We start from the raw sequence: 26,113 nt of genomic DNA on the forward strand, positions 1-26,113 counted from the left end.
TTCTCATTTTGGAATTTCAAATCTCACTACTGCAAAAACCTCTAGTTTGAAAGTATTTACATTTTCTGATTTCGAAAAAAAGGCATTTAATAATCTGAAAAGTGTAAAGAAAATGTACAAAAACTAGCTTTTAAAACCTTCAATACCATTTTCTTTTTAAAAAAACATAAAATTTTCGCTCAAAAAGAAGGCATTTTATACAAACACAGTCTACTATACGACATTGGGCTAAAAAGATATAGTGATGAAAAAATTAGAATTTGTATTTTGGTAAAAGCTCTATTACTTTATAAAAATTTATTTTGAAGGAATAAGAAGAGCTTTATGTTCATTCTGATGTTACCCTAGTAAGTATATAAAGACTGTTTGAAGTTAGGTTTTACGATAAAGAAATAAATTGCCAGAATATTATCTTCTGCTTCTTAAAACTGGAGGATCTGACAACCATCTAGACCAATTAACCAAGAGTATGGTAGCCAAGAAGTGTACAAAGGGCGGGCAGTAGTTTGGGGGGGGGCTCCCCCTTTAACCCCCCACAAGAAATCTGGAATCAAACGGGAATATTGTTCATCTTATATTGTTCATTAAACTTGCTCTTGTACCACTTCAAAGTTTAAATAGGGGGGTGAGGGGGGGGGCAGTCTTTTTTCTAAAATTCATTTTTCTCTAAGCTGCTGTTATAAGTTCTTGTTTCTGTTAAAATACCATTTAAAAATGCATCTAAGTCCAATATCAGAAATAAACCTGCGTTGTATTTTCAGAGTTTTAAGTCGTCTTTATAGTATCCTCATTTGTAGGTGAGCCTGTATTATACAATACACAATGAGTTAACAACTTAGTAAAGTTTAAAATCTAAAAAATGCTTTATGAAGGTCTTTAAAGAAAAAGAAGATGTAATTTAAAGTGAACCCACATTTCAAGGTTGTCCATTGTCCAATACACCACAAAATCCTGAAAACCTTTATCTGAGGAGCCATGTTCCTCTCTTAAAATATGTTGAATGTTGTCAATTTTATTATTTTCCTCGCAAACATTACTATAAAAATCATTGTTTCTAAGAAACCACAGAAAAACAGTCCCTTGAAATACAATTATATTCTATTATAATTAGAATTATCAGAAACTTTTCAGAAATATTTCCATTTTGTAAAAACCTAGAAGTGACAAACACAAGTACTCAAGTTTCCAGCAATCAATCGTTTGCAATATCTGGAAAGGGAATTCCATTTTCCAATTTTTACATTATTCTGGGACACCCTTGATACAACCTTGCTCCTGAGTGGTTTGACATTGCTTACTATTCCCTATTATTTCTAAAAATTTATTTCAAATTGACATAAAATAAAAAGTAGCATCTTTAATAAGAAAATAGACAAACATCTTATGTATGGTTTATTTCTCATTATGTTAACCATTAGTCCGAGCGATTTTAAAAATTTGGGAAAATAAAACTCAGATGAGGCTGTCATTGAGACCAATTTAAGACTCAAGCTAGCTTTGGGTTATAAGTTGGAAATAGCTAATTTTTCACCAAGTCGGGTATAATAAACCAGTTTAATATTGTATTTGGAGGATTTCAAAGGTTGGATTCTGGGATTTGAATTGAAAAAGACTCAAAATTGATACTAATTCTTCACTAAAACCAACCAAGGTAAGCTTAAGTCGAGTCTAAGAGCTGGCAGCTTTCAATCACGTGACACAGACTGTCGTCCAGTCGATTAAAAAGTTGGGTCTAAGATTGAGCCTTAAAGAGAGTGACCGGCAATGTATGGTGATTGAACTGAATATGTAGTATTGTGGACAAAGTTTTAGCGCAAAGTCGACGCTTAAAGTCATGAATTTGGGTAAGTACGTTTTCAGAATCGGTTTTTTGAATTATTAAATAACGACGACAAAAAATGTTAACAAAATTCTACATTAAATTAGTTGTTAAGGAACAGGTTGAGACAATCTTATCTTCGAAAATAAGTCATTTTATTCAATTATTAGTTTCTATAATCTCTCATTATTCACTACGGTTTCTTGCAGATTTTCTGGAATTTATATTGAAAAGACGACATTTGAAGAATTTGTAGAAATCTGCGAACAAATTCATAGAAAATAAGAAATTCATCATATAAAACCAAAATAATTGATTCTAACATAGATTTATTGACAAATTTTTTTGTTAAACATGTTCCTAAACATCTAATTAGTGTACTGTATATGATACTCTATCTAATTTTTTGTTTCTAACTCTTTTTTTGGCCAAAAAGAATCCAAAAAACCCTAAAAAAAAATAATATACCGTCGTAGATTTTTATCTTCTTTTAAATGTTTTTAACTGATAATTAATTTTATTGATTGCATTAAAAAAAATATTTTGTGATTTGATTTAAAAAATGTTTTTATCAAGGTAAAAACTTCAGGTTACTTAGTTGAAAAAAATATATAATTTTGTTTTTATTTGTATGACAAATGAAGTCCTATTGGCGATAAAAACACCGACTAAAAAATACAAAACAGTTTGATTGAACTTTACGATCTTATGTTAACTATTTTTGGGGCATTTCGAGCCCATCTTCTATTTTAACTTTTTATAGTTTCTCAATCTTTCAGCATTTTATCTTCGATAAAACCAAAATTTAAAAAATCTTTCTTGGATTTTTAGAATCAAATATTTTTGGAGACAACTTTTTGTTATTCTAAGCGTGTAAGTGCCCACACAAAATTTGGGCCCGACGTTTATTGGACACGCAAACAAACAAACAAACAAACAAACAACAGGACACCCAGGCAAGCAATGTATAATGTATATTTATAGATAATCGTAAAAACTGTTCTCATCTTATTTGGTTCTCACTGAAAGTTTACCATCGACACTAGTTTAAAAGTTTTGATTGCTTTTGTCAAAATGTTGACAAATTGCTAGAGCTATATTTTCTAACATGAAGGTTTATACAAATTTTTATACATAAAGGGAGAGAACCATCGCATTGTTAGCCAACATTTTTAAGGATATTTGTATGCATCTGTTTCAATTTTATAAATAATCTGTATAAACTATGTTAAAGATTAAATAGTCTCAGAAATATTAAAAGTTTGCACCGTCAGGTTTCAAAGATATAGGGATTTAGAAAATTTGAATTTGCGGCAAAAATTCCTTTGTTATCTAAAAACTTCATATATCTAATCATATCATGTCCTCTCAAAAACAATTATTTGGTTAGCTCCCACAAATTGTCAAAAAGAAAATTCAAAAAAAAAGAAAGGCAGAAAACTAAGATTGTATTTAAAATACAATTAGAATAGCGCTGATATTTGCGATTTAAAATATAACTTTTAAAAGAGGGTTTAAAATGACTGTAAGCCTAAATTAAAGTGAGCCTCCATGCAAAAATTACAATGGCCGATTAACAACGGTTTCACCTTCACCTGATAAAATATCGTTTTTCAGACTTTTCTTATAAGCAAGAAATGTGCAAGCTACTTTCGTGCGTAGAGGAAACCGCAAATGAAAATAAACAGTTTAAAGGAACAAAAACATGCATATCTTAGTCATGTTTGATCAGACTAGGGTACTGCTTTAAATCGGGCCTGGCCATCCAAAGCATGAAGAGTCGCTAAAAAACACGCTTACAGTCCCTTTAATGTATTTAACAGTTACAAAAATTATAAAAAATTATTTTCCTCAGTTCAGTTTACTATGGTTCGGTCAGTTATTTATTAATGCTTAGAACCTGGGACATCTGAGAGGCTTGAGAACTATTTCTTCTCCCGTTCTGTCTTCCAACTATAATAAATATTAGACATTTTAAAAACAGCTGGACACTTGATAAATATACGAATACAATTAATAATAAAAGAAGAAGAAGAAGAAAAAGAAGAAGAAGAATAATAATAATGATAATGATCTTAATAACACTACCAATAATAAATTATAACAAAAGATGATAAATAATAATATTTGCAATAAAATGGCGTTGAGTTATGTAGACTTTGTTCAGCCCTGAATTTGATTTGAAAATATAAAAAATTGACCTGATGATTTCTGAATATTATTAGTAAGGAAGTCTGCCTCTATATCATATCCTTGAGGCGGTGGAAGAAGAGGAACAGCAACACTATGACGTCGGCCCAGGGTATCTGTTCGAGTTCGAGTCAGGATCAGCAAACACTTCTTCTTCGCTTTGGGCTATCAAATAACGATTTTAAAGGGACTGTAAGTTTAATTTCAAGTGACCCTCCATGCAAATATGACAATGTCCGATTCACAGGAATGAGGAAGATACCGTCGTTTTTCTTACTCAAAAAGTGTTTTTCTTTCTGTAAGCTTCTCTTTTTTACAACGAAACCGAAAATAAAACCGAAAATGCACTGTTTAAAGAAACAAAAACATGCATATCTGTCAACCATTAACTATGATCAGTGTAAAGTCGTCTTTAACTTAGACCCCCCCTCTCGGAGACACTAAAATCCAAACCAAATAATTTTAGCCTCCGGTTCCTTTGTTCTCCCTATCGGAGTGTAAATAACCTAAAGCATTGTGAATCCATCCATTTTCAAAAGTTAAACAAAGAATATTTTCATATAAAGAATTAGTGACTTTCGTTAATAATTAATTGTCATTCTTTTCAGAAGTTTAAAAACGTCTTAGGACTGTCCAACTACTTAACCCTTTGATATCACAAAATAGATCGTAAGAATCTTTTCATTATAAACATTCATTGTAACAGTTTTATATGTTATTATCTATATAATTTTTTCAGGAAATAAAGAGAATTTCTTCCTTATCGGTTTTGATTTGAGGGTTATACTGTTGTTTATCTGTTCAACTTGAGAATCTTGTTTCTATCCGACAACAATATCTTATCCATACAAAGTTGCTAAAGGTACTGTTGTATATCGGACATTGCCGCATCTTTCCATGTAGGGTCACTAAAACTAAGTTGAATCTATGCTGAATCTATAGTTGTATTCAACTTTAAAATAACCTCTTATAGTCGGATTGCAAAATGAAATTATTTAACCTTAGCTTCATTTTTACATTTAAGTTCAATTTTAAATTTCAATAAGTTTTACAAAATTCTGAAAAAGTTGTATCGTATAATATATTATATATTTGGTTTAATTGTATCCAAGAGAAACGCCAAAAAGGGTGAACGGATCGTCGAGCCCAATTTTTTGTGGCATCTCACCAAATGATTTTAATAATTATTGTCGATTTGATTTTTAATTTGAAACTCATCAATGCTAACAAAAAATCCTTGAAACTGTTGATTACCTTAGAATGTAGTTCTGGGAACGCATGATCTGCTAAACTCTCTCTCCGGTTACTGGGTCGATTAGAGATTATTGTAATATGCTGCTCATACAAACTTCGATCTGTAGCGCCTGCAATGGGCAATATTCAAACCGTGATATATAAAAAGAAATATTGCACTGCAGGTTTGAAAATCTAGTATTTAAAGGAACTGTAAGAGTAAATTTAATTGGCACTCCATGCTGATTTATAACGGTACCCTTAAAACCTAAATTTTACAAAAAATGTTGAAGTTACCATCGTTTTCCTGAATAGTGTTTATTTCTGTTAGTTTTTCCATTGGTTCTGATAAGCAAGAAAGGCATAAGTAGTTATATCTAATTCATACTTGATCAGACAAAGCTTTCCAGTATATCGATGTAAATCTGGCATTGACATCTTTACAAGGAGGGTCACTTAAAATAAGCCTACAGTTCCTTTCACTTTTTCTAAATAAAGTCCTTTTTTACAAATATATTTAGCTTCAATGATTTCAATGTTCTCTTCATTAAAGAAGTTTTGTAATTTAATAATAATGTTTCAGAAGAAAATAAATGCTCATTATAGTGACTATAATGAGTGGTTACTAACCTTCCCCGAATAGTCTCTCATGTTCTTGACTGTTGCTAGGACTAACTGATCTAACATTGATATCCTGCAAAAATATGATACGATAAGAGGTACAATTTTTCCATTTAAAAGATGAAAAAAGGTGTTTGCATATTGTTTGCATAATGTTTGAATCCTATAAACGTGAAAACTCTGAACTGATCGAACCCAAAAAATCTTTTAGTTTCACGATAAATGATGTAAAATGGTGGCAAGGAACATTCCAGTTCAGCATGTGATAGGTCACGTACCATCAGTTGCTTCCTTTAGGGGATGTGTTTTTACAGATATGTTCTTGTAAAAAAATGTTTTCCATTTTTATTCTAAACATTTGTTTTTTTTACATTATGTAAAATTTTGACGCTGACAGAAGATATATGCAAAAATGAAATTTTTGTTTACGATTAAACGGTTTACACCACTATACATAATTATTAGAATGGGTGGAGATGCGCACTTAAAATCTAAAAATAAGTAAAGGCACCTTATTTAAAGGAAGAGTAACACTAGAGAGAATAGACATTTTCCGCAGTTGATCAGGAGAGAGAGGGTCTCCAGCTTTATACACAGTACATTCACCATTCTCAGATAGATCTAGGAATAATCAAGATTATTTGAGTCAATTAATTAATGTACGCATAATTTCATGTAAACCTTCACGTAAAGATGGCAATTCTTGATTTACAACGTTAACCTTGAAATCTTTATCAGATAAAAAATATGGGAAATATTTTCGTTGCTCGGGGTTTGAAGATGTTTATTTCAGATAATTCCCATATTTGTTCTGTTATTAGTAGAAATGGACAAGTCACTTTTGTAGAGAAAAAACAAACAGTTTTAAACATTTTAAATAAGAGAACAAGAAAATAGAAAATAAAAGAAAACAAGAAAACAAGAGAAGAAGAGAAGAAGAGAAGAAGATAAACAATGAGAGAATAAGAAATTAAGAAAATGAGAAAATAAAAATATATGAAAATAAGAGAATAAGATAATAAGAGAATAAGCTAATAACATAATAAGAAAGTACGAGAATAAGAAAATAAGAGAATAAGTGAATAAGAAAATAAGAAAATAAGAGAATAAGAAAAAAATAACATAATAAGGAAATAAGCGAATAAGAGAATAAGATAATAACAGAATAAGAAAATAAGAGAATAAGAAATAAGAGAAGAAGAGAATAAGAGAATAAGAAAACAAAAAAATAAGAAAATAAGAAAATAAGAGAATAAGAGAATATGAGAATAAGAGAATAGGAGAATAAGAGAATATGAGAATAAGAAAATAAGAGAATAAAAGAATAAGAGAATAAGAAAATAAAAAATAAAAGAATAACAAAATAAGAGAATAAGGAAATAAAAATAATATAATAAGAAAATAAGCGAATAAGAGAATAAGATAATAAGAGAATAAGAGAATAAGAGAATAAGAGAATAAGAGAATAAGAGAATAAGAGAATAAGAGAATAAGAGAATAAGCGAATAAGAAAATAAGAGAATAAGAAAGTAAGAAAATAAGAAAATAAGAGAATAAGAGAATAAGCGAATAAGAGAATAAGAGAATAAGAGAATAAGAGAATAAGAGAATAAGAGAATAAGAGAATAAGAGAATAAGATAATAAGAAAATTAGAAAAATAAGAGAATAAAAGAATAAGAAAGTTAGAAAATAAGAAAAAAAGAAAATAAGAAAAATAAGAGAATAAGAAAATAAGAAAATAAGAAAAATAAGAGAATAAAAGAATAAGAAAGTTAGAAAATAAGAAAATAAGAAAAATAAGAGAATAAAAGAATAAGAAAGTAAGAAAATAAGAAAATAAGAAATAAGAAAAATAAGAGAATAAGTGAAAAAGTACATTAATGAGAGAATTGCGGGTTTGATAATGGGTTTAGGAAGAAGGATAGATGGCTGGAACCCAGAAAGGATGAATCAATAAAATATTTTATAGGTTTCAGAGTGTTCCAAGAAACAGATTCATCAACTCAAACATAAATGTTTAAATTACTATTTTTTTAAGTCAAAATTTTTCTTTTAGTGACCCTTCTTTCAAAATCATTAACGTGGTTGTTTAATTCAAACGTTGTGAATCGGACTTTTCCATCTTGGCATAGAGGGTCAGTTGAAATTACGCTATATTGAACGTTTGGGAAGTTTCCATTTGGGAGATTGTCACAATTGGGAATTCGCATATATAATTCTTTGCTCATATATATATATATATATTTGTAAATAAAGAATTTTCTACCTTTGCCGTCAATAACAATTGTAGGAGGAATACTTGCGTCTCCGTAGCCCCTGGAATAAAAATAAATAAAGTTTTATGATTTCATGTGTTAAATAAATATGGTTTTATGATTTCAAGTGTAATATAAATATGGTTTTATGATTTCACGTGTTAAATAAATATGGTTTTATGATTTCAAGTGTAAAATAAATATGGGTTTTTGATTTCATGTGTTAAATAAATATGGTTTTATGATTTCATGTGTAAAATAAATATGGTTTTATGATTTCATGTGGTAAATAAATATGGTTTTATGATTTCATGTGTAAAATAAATATGGTTTATGATTGGTGGTACGTCTTCCTATTCCTGAGTTTTCTGGTTCTCACTGTACTAACAAATGAAATGGTTTACAATGATTCATTTTTTTTTGATTAATTGATTGATTAATGTAATGGTTTGGTTAATGAACAGTTCTCATATTTAATGAATAATTTCTAAAGGAAACTTGTATTACCGAGTAAATGAAGTTTGAGCACAAGCGGGAGATAAATGAAGATCAGATGATAAAAAACAATGGCGTCCCATCTTATACTTTTATGCTCAAATCCGGGAACTCAATTAAATACGAAAATTAATTGAATTGAAATTGATATTTGATCAGAGACGAAATTTCAAATAGAAACGATATGCAAAGAGGTTTTGATTCAAAGACGACATTTTATGCAAAATTAAGTTCAAAATTATTCTCATGGTATATGTAAGTTCATAAATTCTAATGAATATTTAAACTAAGGAAAACTTAGCATAAAATCAAGTGTGTTCCTGGAAAATCTAGAAAATTCTATATAAAAATCAAATGTGAAAATTTATATTCTGCCACTGCACTTCTAGAAATTAAATATTAATATTACATAAATATTAAGCAGCTTACAAACAAAGTTTTAACTCATAAAAAGTCTGACATTCCAGATCATTCAGAGTATAAAGGGTACCGTTGTGAGTCGAGGGTGCTATCGATATTTATTAGAAATAAGATAAAGTGTCTTCAGGGTTATTCAATGAAACATGACGGTTGAGAAACGAATAAAAGACCGTCTCTGATATTTGGAATATTTTGAGGAATTTATTTGTCAATTTAGACAATATCATTATTATTAAGATTTATCTTCACACACAAACATAAATCAATATGATATGGTGAAGATACTTAAAACAATTTTTTAAATAATTCAAATTCAAAGAATTTTTCATGTTCATTCTCTAATTTCATAAACATAAATATGCCGCTTCAAAGTAATCTAGCTAGCTTTTTTAGATTATCAAAACAGTATAATATAATATTTTAGTAAAAATTAAAATGTATAAATATGGGCTTTATTTTGAAGACTAGAATCAGAACGAAACTCTTTATATCTCTGATAATTGAAGCAAAAAAGGTAGACCACAATTTGGAAATGCCAGGACTACAGGAATTTTTATTATAGTAAAAGTAGGCTGACATATGTAGGTTGCAAATTATGTCAAACCTCAAGATTTTCATGTTGCGTGGGACACAATGTATGAAACATATTTAAAGGTGAATCCACAGTTTTCTAAACCTTACATCTTTTCAATCCGATGTCGAAAATCTTTGTGAATTCAAACTATGCAATTTGTTAGCTCAAATAGTTAAAGTTTTAAATATGATGGACCTTCAACAATAGATTTTAAAGATATTGTGATTAGAGTATTCTAAAATCCAGATAAAGTGTGTATAGTTCCTTCCATGTTCCTTCTTTTAATCTATCAGGTTTCCGTCCTTAGAGGATTTTAACCAGGATTGGAAAACATCGTGAATTCCTATTTTTGGTGTTGAGTATACATTGCTAATCTCTTTTACCAAAAATATTATAAACCTTGGCTAGTAGGCGCCTTTGAGTGTTAAAAAAACATATAATTCGTCTGCACAAAACCTGCTCTCTAGTTCTAATCTAATTCGTCTTCATAAAACCTGCTCTCTAGTTTTTATTCTAATTCGTCTGGAAAAACCTGCTTTCTAGTTCTAATCTAATTCGTCTTCACAAAACCTGCTCTCTAGTTCTAATCTAATTCAATAAAACCTACTCTCTAGTTCTAATCTAATTCGTCTTCACAAAACCTGCTCTCTAGTTTTAATCTAATTCGTCTGCAAAAAAACCTGATCTCTAGTTTTAATCTAATTCGTCTGCACAAAACCTGATCTCTAGTTCTAATCTAATTCGTCTGCACAAAACCTGATCTCTAGTTCTAATCTTATTCGTCTGCAAAAAAAACTGCTCTCTAGTTCTAATCTCATTCGTCTGCAAAAAAACTGCTCTCTAGTTCTAATCTAATTCGGCTGCACAAAACCTGCTCTTTAGTTCTAATCTAATTCGTATGCACAAATCTCCTCTCTAATTCTAATCTAATTCGTCACCTATAAAAATGCTCTCTAGTTTTAATCTAATTCATCTGCACAAAACCTGCTCTCTAGTTCTAATCTAACTCGTCTGCACAAAACCTGCTCTCTAGTTTTAATCTAATTCGTCTGCACAAAACCTGCTCTCTAGTTCTAATCTAATTCGACTGCACAAAACCTGCTCTCTAGTTCTAATCTAATTCGACTGCACAAAACCTGCTCTCTAGTTCTAATCAAATAATCAATCACAAGACCTCTAATTAAAAAGCTATCAGAAGAACAAAAATGTTTTGGATTTCTAATACGAAACCAAATAAATTTGTTCTCTCATATAAACTAACCTAGAAGGTCGCCATCTTGCTTTAGAGAACAGCTTTGCTACAAAAACAAGAAGGAATGCAAGGATTACTAAACCTTAAAAGATATAATAAATGTTAGATCAGTATGCAGTATACACCAATATTAAAGGTCTAACAATGGAATTTTTAAAGTTAGAATAGACGAGGGCCGAAGATTTGGAGCAAAGCACTCAAAGTAAATGAATTTGCCTATTCTAAATTTCAAGTACAAAATATATACAAAAGAAACGAGCAAATGAAAACGTGTCGCTTTAGAAGTCAAAGGAATTGAGTCTTTGGAACCAAATTAAATATTTAAACCTCAATATCTTTAGAACCCAATGTTGTAAACCTTTGATAATTCAAACTCAGATTATTTGATCTAACAAAATTCATAGTTTGAAATATCTAAGTTCTGCAACATTTGGTTCCAAAGATTTAGTGATTATAAAATCAGAGTTTGTGGCAAAAACTCAATTTCTTTACTCTGATAGTGCGGTAATCTATGTCCCTTTTTAAAATATTTTTTATTTCAAAATTAACCCCACCTTGGTCTAACTTTTGTACTTACGCTATTTTATGTAGTACATTTTTAAACATAAGACAAATTTAAATTACCTATAGCTAGCCCTGTCACTGCTGGGACTGTATCTGTGTTAATGGTAGCCAAGGAATCTAAAATACACATAATTTAAGAAACCAAAAAAAAAATTGTTGGCCAAAGTTGAATGAAAAATATTAAAAAATTATTGAAATTTTCGTTTTTCTCGCTAGCAAAATGTTCATGATGGTAAAATAACTAAATTAGTGTTAAAAAGATTTACACGTTTTTTTACTGTAAACCTACTCGGTTCAAGCTGTCTGCAAACATTGATATAAACCTTATATTTCATACATCAAAACCCCTGCGTATACTGTGGAATGAGAAAAAGACTGTTAGACAGAAAATATGATTTTAAATAATCCAGAACATGAGATACAGCAATTTTTCAATGTAAACAAACTTATTATCTGATAAATGATTTGATAAGTTAGAACAGTTTTCTTTGTAACAGCGCAAAATACACATTAAATAACTATAATGTCGTCTTACTATTTCACAGTTTTCAGGTTCTAACTGTACTATGTATACATATAAAAAGAACTTTCTAAACCTCTAAACCATAACTAAACTAAATCTATGACCCTTAACTTAAACTAAACTTATAAACCTTTACTAAATCTAAACCTATAAATTTTTACTAAATCTAAACCTTTATATCTTTACTAAATCTAAACCTATAAACCTTCACTAAATCTATATCTTTAAATTTTTACTAAATCTAAACCTTTATATCTTTACTAAATCTAAGCCTATAAACCTTCACTAAATCTAAACCTTTAACCTTTACTATATCATTTACTAAATCTAAACCTATAAATGTTTACTAAATCTAAACCTATAAACCTTTACTAAATCTAAACCTATAAACCTTTACTAAATCCAAACCTATAAATGTTTACTATATCTAACCTATTCTGAAACATAAAAGAAAAATGCATTATAAATAAATATGCTTAATAATGCAGACAAGACTTATATTGGACCCATTTCCGTCTATCTACATAAACAATGTAAATATTATGCATGCTTTACTACAGGAAAGGGGTCTTCAATTCTTCTATAAGAGTACGGATGTTATGTGTTGGGGGGGGGGGGGGTAGATTCAGGTGGTAAATATACAGGAATAGAATAGTTTGGGGAAAGAGATCAGTTTCCCCCCCTCGGGTTTTATATTATAGGATATAGCTGCTTGTAAATCAAAACAGACCAATATTAAATTCTTGAATATGGATGAAAAAAATATCATGGTGGAAAGGGAATAATTTGAAATGGAATTGTTAATATTTTCAATAAAATAATGGATTCATTCCAACTGATAATCTCCTTTGTCTTGCATTTGCCCATCCGTATCATTATACAGGGTGTCCCACGAAACTTGACAGTTGAAAGAAGGTCTTTGATCTTTGTAATAATTTGCCGCATTTTATTCGTAAACCTACTTTTACATGTATAATTCTTGAAACAATAATTACAAAATACCCATGGTCTTGGAATTTCCAAAATGTGGTCTGCCTTTTAGTGCTTCCAATACTACAGGAGATACGTAGAATTTTCTTCAGATTTTGACAATTTTGGTTTTTGTTCAATAAACGGAAATGCGAGTATTAGGGTTAATTTAGTGCTTATTAACTCTAGAGTACACTTGTAATTCAAGTCGTCTTGATACTATCATGTTTCGTGGGACACCCTGTATTGTTGTCCAATATTCCTAATAGCTACACGAGTATGACTTTTTCTCATTTTCTCTTAAGTATCTTAAACATGCCTCAAAATAGCTTTCTACTGAAAGAAAATATCCAGAGTAGACCAAATACCACCTCCAGCGTACTATACATAATTCCTAATATTGTAATTATTATTGGTTTATTGGTCTATTGTATTCTACTTGTATCGATAAAATACCCAAAGTAGACCAAATACCACCTCCAGCGTACTATACATAATTCCTAATATTGTAATTATTATTGGTTTATTGGTCTATTGTATTCTACTTGTATCGATAAAATACCCAAAGTAGACCAAATACCACCTCCAGCGTACTATACATAATTCCTAATATTGTAATTATTATTGGTTTATTGGTCTATCCTATTCTACTTGTATCGATAAAAACAACCTTTAAGACCTTAAGAACCTCTCTCAATATAAAACAGAAACCAGATTTTGAAACAAAAGATGAATAGAATTAAGTGTTAGGATTGAGATACAACATAATGATATGATGTCAGCTAGATCATTTTAATTATCTAGACAAATTTATGTTCAAACCTAGATACGTACATTAGATAATTAGATAATTTAACTACGTATTCAAAAATATTTTAGAAATATTTAATAATTGGTTTACTACGTTGCATAGTTACTACTTTGTTTAAAAACCCCGAAGCATTTTAAACTAAATTTAAAATAGACGTTGGGGGGNGGGGGGGAACCAAATTATGAAACAAAGCTGAAAACTTTGTCCCATCTTTGTGTGGAAGAATAACGAGCTTCAAGGTCTTTCTTTCAGTTTCAAGGTTTCCTTTTTATCTTTTTCCTCGTCAGTTTTTACTAGAATGTTTTCCACTGTTTTTATTTATATTACTCTCACTCGTTGACATCTTTTTGCTTAAAAATAATAATAGGAGTTGATACTTGAAACATATATTAGTTCTGCTGTTAACACACGTCACTGCAAACCAAGATGTTCAGGCTCTAGAGCAAAAATCAGCAGTATTTTGCCAATTACTCTTCTTGTAAACTTGAGCTAATAACAATTGAATTTAAAAATGTATATAACTAGGGCTGCAAATAGGTTAAGTAAGTTTGTGAGGGAAACCAAAGGACAAGGCGTTGCGACACTTTAAAGTCGAGGCTGTCTAAAATTTGATGACTAACTTTCTTTATTTCATTCATGTAAGCTCGATTGAAAGCGTAATTTCCGAAAAACTAGATAGAAGGAGAAGGTAGAATTTTTTATGCTTAAAGGGAGTGTTCGCGAAAAATGAAAGGGGGTATTGGCTTATTGCGATAAAAAGCGCGTTTGATCGCTACTAATCTTTCTTCTATCTGTTGCGTGTATAAGGAGAAAATTGTTAAAAACGACTAATACCGAAGAACGAAGTGTCCATACAAATTCAGAAAGATGCAACATCGTAAACAAATCATTTTAATTCCAAACAAATCATTCCGATATTACAAACAATTGTCATCGATTATTTTTCGATGCATTCGTAAATAGTTGATATTTCATAATATTTTGTATTTTTCATGATCTGAGAGTTACTTTTGAAAACATTTATTCCTGTTTCGAGGATGTTTGATAATGAAGACGACATCTTCATATTTTCCTGGAATGTTCGAAAATCCATTGCCAGCGAAAATCATTCAAAAAAAAATTAAAAATATTATGAAATATTAACTTTATACGAATGCGTCGAAAAATAATCGAAGATTACTGTTTGTAATATCTGAATGATTTGTTTGGAATTAAATTGATTTGTTTACGAACCGAGTTGAATGTTGCATCTTTCCGAATTTGTATGGACACTACGTTCTTCGGTATTAGTCGTTTTTAACAAGAAAAGGAATTCATTACTCAAGCCTTTAACACACATCTTCTAATTCAACTTTTTATTGTGGCTTTATCTGTGAGCATCCTCTCTTTGTACAGTATAAAACAAAAACAAACAAAAAAGTTTGCAGATTTCATAATATTTTCTCGCACATTTTCAAGAATTTGCAAAAATAATAAATTTTTAAACACCAATTTTTCAAATTTTGATCATAAACCTTCCCTGGGGTCACGCGAGATCCCACAAAAAAATCGGGCCCGATTGGTTCAGCCGTTTTGATGTTTATTGGATACAAACAGACAGACAAGTCAAAAGTATATATAGATTTGTTAGAAAATACAACTTAATTTTTCCTTGAGAGTGTGCACATTTTTGTTTGCAGTGAATGGGGTCTTAATTATTTTGCGATTACAGAACGTTTTGATGTTTTGATATCTAAATTATCTTAATCTTAATATCTTAATTATTTTGCTATATTTTTAATTCTTGCGATTACAGAACGTTTTGATATCTAAATTGTATCCGAAATTTTTATATTTGAAAATAAGATTTTTAGTGGTAAATATGAAAAGAGAGAAAATCTACAGAACAATAATTACGTTATTAGAATTGGATTTAACATTTTAATGGTTTCATGCACTCTGCAGCATATAGGTATTTACAGCTATATTCTTTATATATAAATATATCTAAAACCTCGGATTGCTTTTCCATTTTACATAAATATAAAAACATAAATTTAAATAATTAGATGACTAAATTTTTTCCCAAACGCAGACATCGAGCAAAGTTTTTAATCTCCAAAGTCAAGACATGATCAAGCATTTGATAAATGAATTGAGTCTTTGCCACAAACTTCGATTTCTAATCGTTATATCTTTGCAACCAAGTGTCGTAGACCTTAAACATTTTAAACTTTGAATCCTGTTAGATCAAGTAATCTAATTTCTAAAAAAAAATGTGTACACAATCAGGTTGCTAAGATATAGGATTAGAATGTTTGAGTTAGTTGCAAAGACTCCATTCCTATTTATTTGTATTTTTTGTATTTTAATATATTTTATATTCTGTATGAATCCATCCATTCATTCTAATCTATCATCTAGGATTAGTCCTTATACCATCCTCACAGTCTTTATTTACTTTTACTGCACCATTATATTTAGATATTTATATATTTACACTATTATTATTATTATAACTATTATTATTATAAATATCATTAAATTATGTATCAAAATGTAAAATTACTTTTCAGATGGTTTTCCCTATAAACACTGACTGTGAACAATTTATTTCAATTTTAGAAGAAAAATTATTCAAGTTAATTTAATCATGCATACCAAATTAGTTAGTGATAAATTTTGAGTTTTTTAAATTTTTGCATCATGGTGGTGTAAGTTAAACTTTAACTGTTTATATATATATATATATATTATATGTGAACTAGAAAAAAAACTTGAACAGTTAAGTTTACGCATGAAATAAGAAAAAAGGACCAAAAGTATTTACGCAGAAATAATTTTAATTAAAGGCAAATGTTGCCACAGTTATGTGACAAAGCCTCCGCCGTGTCAGACCAAAGACTGTATGGATGGCAAAGTATAATCTCTCCCTAGAGATAGGCATTGTTTTAGTGAACGAACGAAATTTTTCATGAACGATAAATTCGTTCAGAAAAGTTTATAAACGCTGAACGAACAAATCGGATCGTTCAAAGAGATTTAAAAAACTACCGTTTTTCAAAAACAAACAAAAATACAAAAACAAATAATTTTTTCGCACGAGCTTTTAAATGAATTGAACGATTTTACCTAACCAATGATATACCGAATGAACTATTTAATTAAACGATCGGACGGTTAGAAATTGGATGGAAAATTAACGATAATTCTGAAAACGAACGAATTCAAATTTTTTATAAGGACTGAAAAAAACGAACAAAATTGGTTGTTAACGAACGATGAACGAATGAATTACATAAAACATCTCGATCTCTGTGTATAGAAACTGAACACAAGTAAATTAGAGTAATTTGCCACGGAAGAATGATCCCATTCTTAATTACATTCAATTGTTTGACTACAACTTATCTTCCAACTATTATGGCCAGTAGATTAATTATACTATTTAACATGATGACAGCTTTGGGACATTTCATAGACAGAACATCTCATCATAGGACAAAACATAGCAAGGACATTTAATTTTATAGAAAGGACACTGGGAGGGGTATAGGCTTACATAGCTACTAATCTTGATTCTATCTGTTGCGTGTATAAGGAGAAAATTGTAAAAAACGACTTATATTGAAGAACGTAGCGTCCATACAAATTCAGAAAGTTACAACATTCAACTTGGATCTAAACAAATCAATTTAATTCCAAACAAACCATACAACCTATAATCATTGATAATTTTGCGACGCATTCCTATATATAGTCGATATTTCATATATATCATAATATTTTTTACTCGTTTCATATACCATATTTTTTAAAGGACGTTTATTTGGCCGTTAGGTGACTCTGCTCTCGAGATTATGGAGTTCCACCTGGAAGAGACTCCAACGACACCTAGCGACAAAAACAATCTTCGTTTAAAGTACATCGTGTATGAAACAAGTAAAAAATATTATGAAATATTAACTTAAAACGAATGCGTGAAGATTTATCGATGATTATAGGTTGTAATATCTGAATGATTTGCTTGGAATTATATTGATTTTTTACAATCCGAGTCGAATGCTGCAACTTTCTGAATTTTTATTGAAGCTATGATCTTCAGTGCGAGTCGTTTTAACAATTTTTTCCATATAGACCCAGAAGATAGAAGTAAGATTAGTAGCGATCACACCTTTCATTTTTTGTGAACACTCCCTTTAATATATAGGACATTTTGAATGTAGTAAATTTTATAGATAAGGAAGATTTTTCAAAGATGATATTAATAATTTCCTTTTCAAAAATAATGTTTCCTAATAAAGATACACCTACATTTTGCGATATAAGAATATATTTATTTTTGTCCAGGAATTCCCTTTCATGACATGTACATTTTAATACTTTGAATAAAGCACTTATTTTTGGCCTTATTTAAAAAAAAATAAAACACTGTTAGATTTCACGTGAGAACTGTGTTCTGTGGGCAGTACAATTACAATAAAAGTTGTGAACCAATTATTCAATAACCCCCCCCCCCTTCTCCTTTATGTTATCCCCCCCCCTTCTCCTCCATGTTATACATGCAAGCCTATTACCCCAATTAGTAAATATAGCCAAGTAAATCTAGGATTAATCAGATAGTTTACTACCATTTACAAATAAAAGAAACTCAGTTTATTTTATGTGTCCAAACACGCTTTTCTCCGACTTAAAATGAAAATCGGTCCAGAATTAACAAATATATATATATATATATATCCTTTAGAATTATATGCATGAAATCTACAGATTCTTATTCAATATATATATATATCCTTTAGAATTACATGCATAAAATCTACAGATTCTTATTGAATATATATATATCCTTTAGAATTATATGCATAAAATCTACAGATTCTTATTCAAAATATATATATCCTTTAGAATTATATGCATAAAATCTACAAATTCTTATTCAATATATATATATCCTTTAGAATTATATGCATAAAATCTACAAATTCTTATTATATATATATATTCTTTAGAATTATATGCATGAAATCTACAAATTCTTATTAGATATATATATATCATTTAGAATATATATGCATAAAATCTACAGATTCTTATTAAATATATATATATCCTTTAGAATTATATTCATAAAATCTACAGATTCTTATTAAATATATATATATTCTTTAGAATTATATGCATAAAATCTAAAAATTCTTATTTTGCATTTAATTGGGGAGTGGATGGTTTGTAATTGATTGAATACGTGGTTCGTCAGTATTAGTGAATTCTCACAGAATATTTTAAAAATCGTCAATCAATTTTGACCCAGCAAATTCAGATTTTTTGGTTGAATAAAGAATACTTGAGAACATTCTTTAAACATTGTAAAGAATTGTAGCTTTATTATCTCAAGATTAATATGAATATTAATGATGAAAAAACACTACTTTTCTGATTTTTTTACATCAAGAGAAAACTTTTAAAAAATTATTTATATCTACTAACATAAGAGGGCTTGTAATATCCATCAATCATGGTAACTCTAAATTAAAAGTCTACATTTCCATTTGTAAATATAACTTACTTTTTATACAAAGTACTCTTTGAGATTTTGTATCTCTATTTGAACCTTGAGAACCAGAGAATCCGTCCTTACATCTACACCGTCCTTCTTCATTCCTGTCCTATAACAATTAAAATTAAGTATTCTTGATCTTTATTCTTCATCTTTGATCCTTAACCAATGATCCTTTATTCTTTAACTTTGATCCTTAACCCAAGATCCTTTATTCTTCATCTTTGATCCTCAACGTACCCATGATCCTTTATTCTTTATCATTGATCCTTAACCTATGATCCATCATTCTTTATCTTTGATCTTTAACCCATGATCCTTCTTTTTATATCTATGATCCTTAACCCACGATCCTTAATGTATGATCCATCATTCTTTATCTTTGATCTTTAACCCATGATCCTTCTTTTTATATCTATGATCCTTAACCCACGATCCTTAATGCTTCACCTTTGATCCTTAACCAATGATCTATCATTCTTTATCTTTGATCCTTGTACCATGATCCTTCATTTTTTATCTTTGATGCTTAACACATGATCTTTCATTTTTTATCTTGATCCATAACCCATGATCCTTAATTCTTCATCTTTGATCCTTAACCAATGATCCTTCTTTCGTTATTTTTGATCCTTAACCCATACTCCTTTATTCGTTATCTATGATCCTAACACATGATCCTTCTTTCTTCTTTCATCTTTATATATACCAATATGAATATGTAAATTGAGTATACCTGTATACAGTAAGAATTGGAGTCTTTAAAGGAGCACTCTTCATGAAATGTACAAAGATCGCCGAGATTTAAACCTGAAAAGTTTCCAGCGTTAAGTATGTACACTGTACACTGTACACTGTACAGGGTTACCCGCAAAGGATGAGACTGTTTCCTTTTATTCCTGATGCCCTGACAATATAAACTTGTTTCTTTCTTTTCAAAATAATTATATACACCATTTAAAGCTTCCATTCCAGGAAGAAGATTTAATGAATTTGAGATCGTCATATTTCAAGATTAAAGTCGTCTTTAGTGTATCAACCCTTGTGGGCAACCCTATGCATAATTTTATTCCATAATAATTTAGTTTTCTATATTTGTTTAACCCATTTTAATGAAGAGCTATTGAGAAGAAAAAAGAATAACCGGAAAAATATTGGTAACGAAACCAACCAAAAGTTGCAGACATTACAACTTTTTAACTGCATTATTGTATTATAAAGTCTAAACTATATTTTCTTTTATTAACAACTAATGAAAACTGAAACTGAAAATTTAAAGCCTTCAAATTCCAGTAATATTTTACATCTTCACTAGACGGTACCTTGGCTACATCTAGTTCTTAGGTTAATGGGGAACTGAGTTGAGCATTCACATTCTGATATATTTAAGTTGCATTCTCCTCCAGGAATTATAGTACAAGGTCTCTCTTCGCTAGATAAATATATTATTAAAGTTGCATTTTCCTTCAGGAATTTTAGAACAAGGTCTTTCAACACTAGATCGACTAATATAATATTATAATTGCATTTTCCATTCTCCTTGAAACCATCCTGTTCAGTGTACTGTACACAGTACAAACCACAACTGATATGTATAAAAAAATTAACAATATACTGTTCAAGTTTTCAAATATGTTTATTATTGTCCATCTGTAAACAATAAACTGTTCAAGGTTTCAAATATGTTTATTATTGTCCATCTATAAACAATAAACTGTTCAAGTTTTAAGGTTTCAAATCATAGCACTTCACTTTTCAACGAAACCCGTTTTTTGCGATTTCAAATAACTCACGCATTTAAAAACTACGAAAATTTAGTTTGAAATTATAAACAAAATGTCAAGGATGACTTGCAAATTAATAAGGCTTACACAATCAGGTTGCGAAGATATATCGATGCGGATGAAATTGTGGCAAAGACTCAATTCCTTTGAACATTCTTTCTTACAATGTACAAAATGTTCGTAATTAAGAGATATTTTTTTTAAGTTTGTATTTTTACAGTGTCATCTGGTATACTATAAATAGAGAATAAAATTGGAATTCTTTACTTAAAACAAAATAAGTTTGTTTTAAAACTTGTTGACTTGAAACAAGAATGAATGGTTTGTATCAAATATGCAACATCTTATGTCCTGTAGATTTAAGGTGTAGGTTTTAAATGATAAAATTATTTTTTTAAATTGATTTTTTAAAGATAAAACTTTTCTTTGAAAAGTTGCGAAAGTGCATTCCATCTTTTATTTTAGAAAACATTTATTCTTGAGACAAAAACATAACAAATATATCTTCTAGAATCTCATAAAACCAAATATCTCGGAGAGTTATAAACAATAAATACCAAAAATAAACTTTGAATCTTAGAAATGATAATGGAAAATTTTATAAATAACAAACAATCTATTCAGAAATGCTATACAATTTACATAAAGCTGGGACAAATAAAAATTGGTATTAGATCATTCTTTGCTCTGTCTTTAAACTACAAATTGTTTTTATTTCACTTATGTTAGCATTAAAAGTATCATTTAAATAAGGAGAGAAAAGGGAGAGAGAAAAATGTGAATCTACAGACAGGTGGAACAGGGAGAGAGAAAAATGAGAACCTAAAGACAGGTGGAAAAGGGAGAGTAAAAAATGAGAATCTACAAGACAGGTGGAAAAGGGAGAGTAAAAAATGAGAATCTACAGACAGGTGGAAAAGGGAGAGTAAAAAATGAGAATCTACAGACAGGTGGAAAAGAGAGAGAAAAATGAGAACCTACAGACAGGTGGAAAAGGAAGAGAGACAAATGAGAATCTACAAACAGGTGGAAAAGGGAGAGAGAGAAATGAGAATCTACAGACAGGTGGAAAAGGGAGAGAAAAATGAGAATCTACAGACAGGTGGAAAAGGAAGAGAGAAAAATGAGAATCTACAGACAGGTGGAAAAGGGAGAGAGAGAAATGAGAATCTATAGACAGGTGGAAAAGGGAGAGAGAAATGAGAATCTACAGACAGGTGGAAAAGGGAGAGAGAAATGAGAATCTACAGACAGGTGGAAAAGGGAGAGAGAAAAATGAGAATCTACAGACAGGTGGAAAAGGGAGAGACAAAAATGAGAATCTAAAGACAGGTGGAAAAGGAAGAGAGAGAAATGAGAATCTACAGACAGGAGGAAAAGGAAAGTGAAAAATGAGAACCTACAGACAGGTGGAAAAGGGAGAGACAAAAATGAGAATCTAAAGACAGGTGGAAAAGGAAGAGAGAAAAATGAGAATCTACAGACAGGAGGAAAAGGAAAGTGAAAAATGAGAACCTACAGACAGGTGGAAAAGGGAGAGCAAAATGAGAACCTACAAACAAATGGAAATGGGAGAGAGAAAAATGTACCTGCAGGAGGAACCGATTGTTAATTCTGATATGTTTTCTAAATAAAAAAAGTTTTGATTTAATAGAATTTAGAAAATGCCGGGAAATATTTTGCATTATTATATTTTCTGTAAAAAGAGCAGACCTTTAATATTCAAAACTATTATAAATTCTGCAATAGTAAAAAGTAAAAGTTTAAAATATCAAAGTTTTTCACCATTAGTTTGCAAAGATATAGGGATTAGGAAATTAAAGTTTGTGGCAATGACTCAATTTCCATGATTTTATATTTAGAAAAATTTTGGAAATACTTTAGAATTTAATTGTCTTTAAAAACTATCACATGAGTTTGCGTAAAACGAATACTAAGAAATTGTGTATTTGTCACCAACCCTTATATTCTAGTATTTGCAACCCTTGGACCTTTCATCCGTAATCCATATGTTTTAAGTTATTATTCAAATAATTGAAAGCAATTAAATCTTATGAACATTTTGTAAACATTTGAGAACAAAATGTTAGATTTATCTAAAAATGTTATTTGGAATAACTTTGTGAGTTTTTGCCACAAACTCTGATTTTCTAATTCTTAAAACTTTAAAAAACCAATTGGCACAGACTCAATTCAAGTTTGTTATGGGTTCAATTGTGCGTGCATATATGCCAACAATGTCAATAAAATGAAAGCCTGCAAAAAAAAAATGAAAAAAAATTACCGTTTTTAGTGTCCTGAAGTAAGGAACCAGCACTGTTTAAAACTAAAGATACTATCACTGTATGTTTGAGCATTTTTTCTAAAAACATTTGAATAAAGTATGTTTTTAAAAGTCAGCTGTCCGCCTGCAAAGCATATTAATATGTTATTTTGCTGCTTCAGCAGTGCAGTAGGACGAATTATATTTTTCTTTAGAAGGTTTTCATGCAAAGACTTTATTTGACATTTTTATTTTCATATTAATTTTTATTCTCAAAATGATATGAGAATGCAAATGCAAATAAAATGCAATTTCACTTTTCATTTCCCAATCTAAAAAAAACCGGAATTAGTACCTCCATGATCATATTTTCTAATATCCATATTTTTGCAACCTGATGGTGCAAAAATTTTATATGTTTTTTGTTTGAAACTTTGTCTGTTTAATGTAGCAGAATTCATATTTGGAACTATCAAAGGTCTACAATATCATGTTGTAAAGATATAAGAATTTGCAAATTAGATTTTGTGAATATGAAAAATAATACTTCAAGGGGGTTATGTGTACTTGTCTTATTTCATTTTGAAATTTGAAACAAAGAAGAAGATAAAATATAAAATTAATTTCAATTTCATTTTCATTTCAATTAAAAAAATTAATTGGAAATAGCCTAAATTTTTTAGAGAAAATCCGGGAACCTGCAATCGAAATTTTATAGCACACCACTCCTTTATGCCGAGTCCATTAGCGCCTGATCCAATCAGGGTTTCAGTCATGTGTTTGGTGTCTATTCTGAACCAATAGAAATTGTATGGCGGTAACATCTATCTTTCTATCTATCTCATTATCCAATTAGAGATATGAATCCTTCAATCGGCACTATCAGTAAATGGAAATATTTACTTCTAATGAAACTGTGGTGACGAACTATAATGTACAGCTAATTTAACTTTATAGCACAATGATTACTTTTAGCACGTTCATTATGAAATTCACGATGAAGTGAGGAAGAATGATAAAGTAACTACCTCATGCACCTAAGTACTATATCTTTTATAATTGTAAAATTTTACTAAACAATTAAATTTACTTCATTATTGAAGAAAAGTTGGATTGTTCTTTAAACTTGAAAATTTAAAGAATACAGAATATGTATTGAATTTTAAATAATAAATATCTTCTTTCTAAAGAATTGAGTCTTTGCCACAAACTCAAACAGTAGAATTCCTATATTTTTGCAACGTGATGCCTTTGATATTTTACAATTAAAAGATTTACCTTCACAGAATTTATATGTTTGAAATATCTAAGGTCTACGAAAATGAATGGGTTGCAGAGATATAGAGAATAGAACATAAAATTTTGTCCCTGTTGACATTGATAGCTGGTCCTTGTTGAAACATACGAGCTGAGATCGTGCCTATATTGGTTTGGTATTGATAGTTACGAGCTTCAGATTAATATCAATAGCGTAAGAAATCGTGCCCATTGGATTGGCATTGATCGATTGTGAGCTTGTGTCCCTGTTGACATTGACAGCTGGTTCTTGTACGAGCTGAGATTGTGCCTATATTGATTTCGCATTGATAATTACGAGCTTCCGATTGATATTGATTGCTTACGAGATCGTGCCTATTGGTTTGGGATTGATCGATTATGAGCTTGTGTCCGTTTGACATTGATAGCCGAGCTTGTGTCCGTGTTGACATTGATAGTTGAGCTTGTGTCCGTGTGGACATTGATAGCCGAGCTTGTGTTCTTGTTGACATTGATAGCGGAGCTTGTGTCCGTGTTGGCATTGAGAGCTGAGCTTGTGTCCGTGTTGACATTGATAGCTGACGGGTTGTACCTGGGTTTGAGATCCCCTTATGGAATAGGGCATTTACTACAGCGGTTTCCAGTAGTTTTCTTTTAATTTTTATTGTAATTACTTCAACCCTTGTTTAAACCCCCTAGAGAGAGATATCTGCACCAATTCATATCTAACAATTGAGATGAGAGAATTAATTATTCATATTCCCTAGTCATGGATTCAAGAAGTTTTTTTTCTAATTCGTGGGCTTCCTTAAAATTTTCTTAATGTAGATCCAATGCTATTTTGGCCGTAAAATCCAATGGGCCCGATGAAATATTTTGATAAAAACAGATTTGTATTCCCATGCATTTCATTCAACTTATAAAATAAATTTTAGAGGTGGTCGTAACAACGAGGTCAAAATCGCTTCCGGGGAGGTGTGTGCAAATCAAAACTGAAAAGTCTGTGTTTGAAAGTTTCCACCTGATTAAAACTGACAAAGTTGAATGTACCTTTTCACCCTTTTCACAAAAACGTGTAATCATTGGGGGTAAAAAGAAGCTTTAAAAATTTGTTTAAATATGATAAACGTTCTGAGGAAAAGGCTGTAGAAAATATTTACTTGAAATATATTAAGTTGGAACTGTTTTTTACAGAATAAAAGACTGTGGATTTCCAATACTATAAACAAATATCTATTGAAAATATCTGAAAATACTTTTTTTAACAATTTTAGGAAAACATAAATAAAAATATTCTGGTAATTTAGAGACCATAAATCTTTTAACCTTTTAGTGAAACCTGAAACTGTTGTATCATTGTATGTAATGCTTTTTTTCTGGACAAAGGGACTGACCGGCTATGTCAGGTAGTTAAACTGAGTATGCAGTGTTGTGGACAAATTCTTTAGGATTTATTTGGGACATATAAAACGTTTCCACGATGTATAATTACTGCAAACCAATATAAAAGATGAGTTCAATTTTTACAAGATTAATGTTACGA

At 29.9% G+C, this 26,113-nt stretch overlaps 1 protein-coding gene across 2 annotated transcripts in view; it reads right to left on the reverse strand.

Moving 5' to 3' along the window:
* The window catches only part of LOC111712578 (uncharacterized), a 26,521-nt gene extending 3,096 nt beyond the window's left edge, over positions 1-23,425 (reverse strand). Inside the window, exons 1-13 of one of the 2 annotated variants that reach the window (XM_023487233.1) lie at positions 23,335-23,425; positions 22,640-22,676; positions 20,589-20,698; positions 20,003-20,076; positions 19,276-19,375; positions 11,485-11,541; positions 10,870-10,942; positions 8,131-8,180; positions 6,375-6,484; positions 5,873-5,936; positions 5,264-5,364; positions 4,021-4,174; positions 3,720-3,772 (exon numbers count right to left, since the gene is read on the reverse strand). In XM_023487233.1, the coding sequence (XP_023343001.1) occupies positions 3,720-3,772; positions 4,021-4,174; positions 5,264-5,364; positions 5,873-5,936; positions 6,375-6,484; positions 8,131-8,180; positions 10,870-10,942; positions 11,485-11,541; positions 19,276-19,375; positions 20,003-20,076; positions 20,589-20,698; positions 22,640-22,676; positions 23,335-23,422 (1,071 nt within the window). In that variant the 5' untranslated portion in view covers positions 23,423-23,425. Of the gene's footprint in view, positions 1-3,719; positions 3,773-4,020; positions 4,175-5,263; positions 5,374-5,872; positions 5,937-6,374; positions 6,485-8,130; positions 8,181-10,869; positions 10,943-11,484; positions 11,542-19,275; positions 19,376-20,002; positions 20,077-20,588; positions 20,699-22,639; positions 22,677-23,334 lie in introns of both variants that reach the window. The other variant, XM_023487232.1, reaches the window with a different exon arrangement.
* Positions 23,426-26,113: the final 2,688 nt, after the last annotated feature.

Source organism: Eurytemora carolleeae, unplaced genomic scaffold (genome assembly GCF_000591075.1).
Source record: "Eurytemora carolleeae unplaced genomic scaffold, Eaff_2.0 scaffold1240, whole genome shotgun sequence".
NCBI lineage: Eukaryota > Metazoa > Arthropoda > Copepoda > Calanoida > Temoridae > Eurytemora > Eurytemora carolleeae.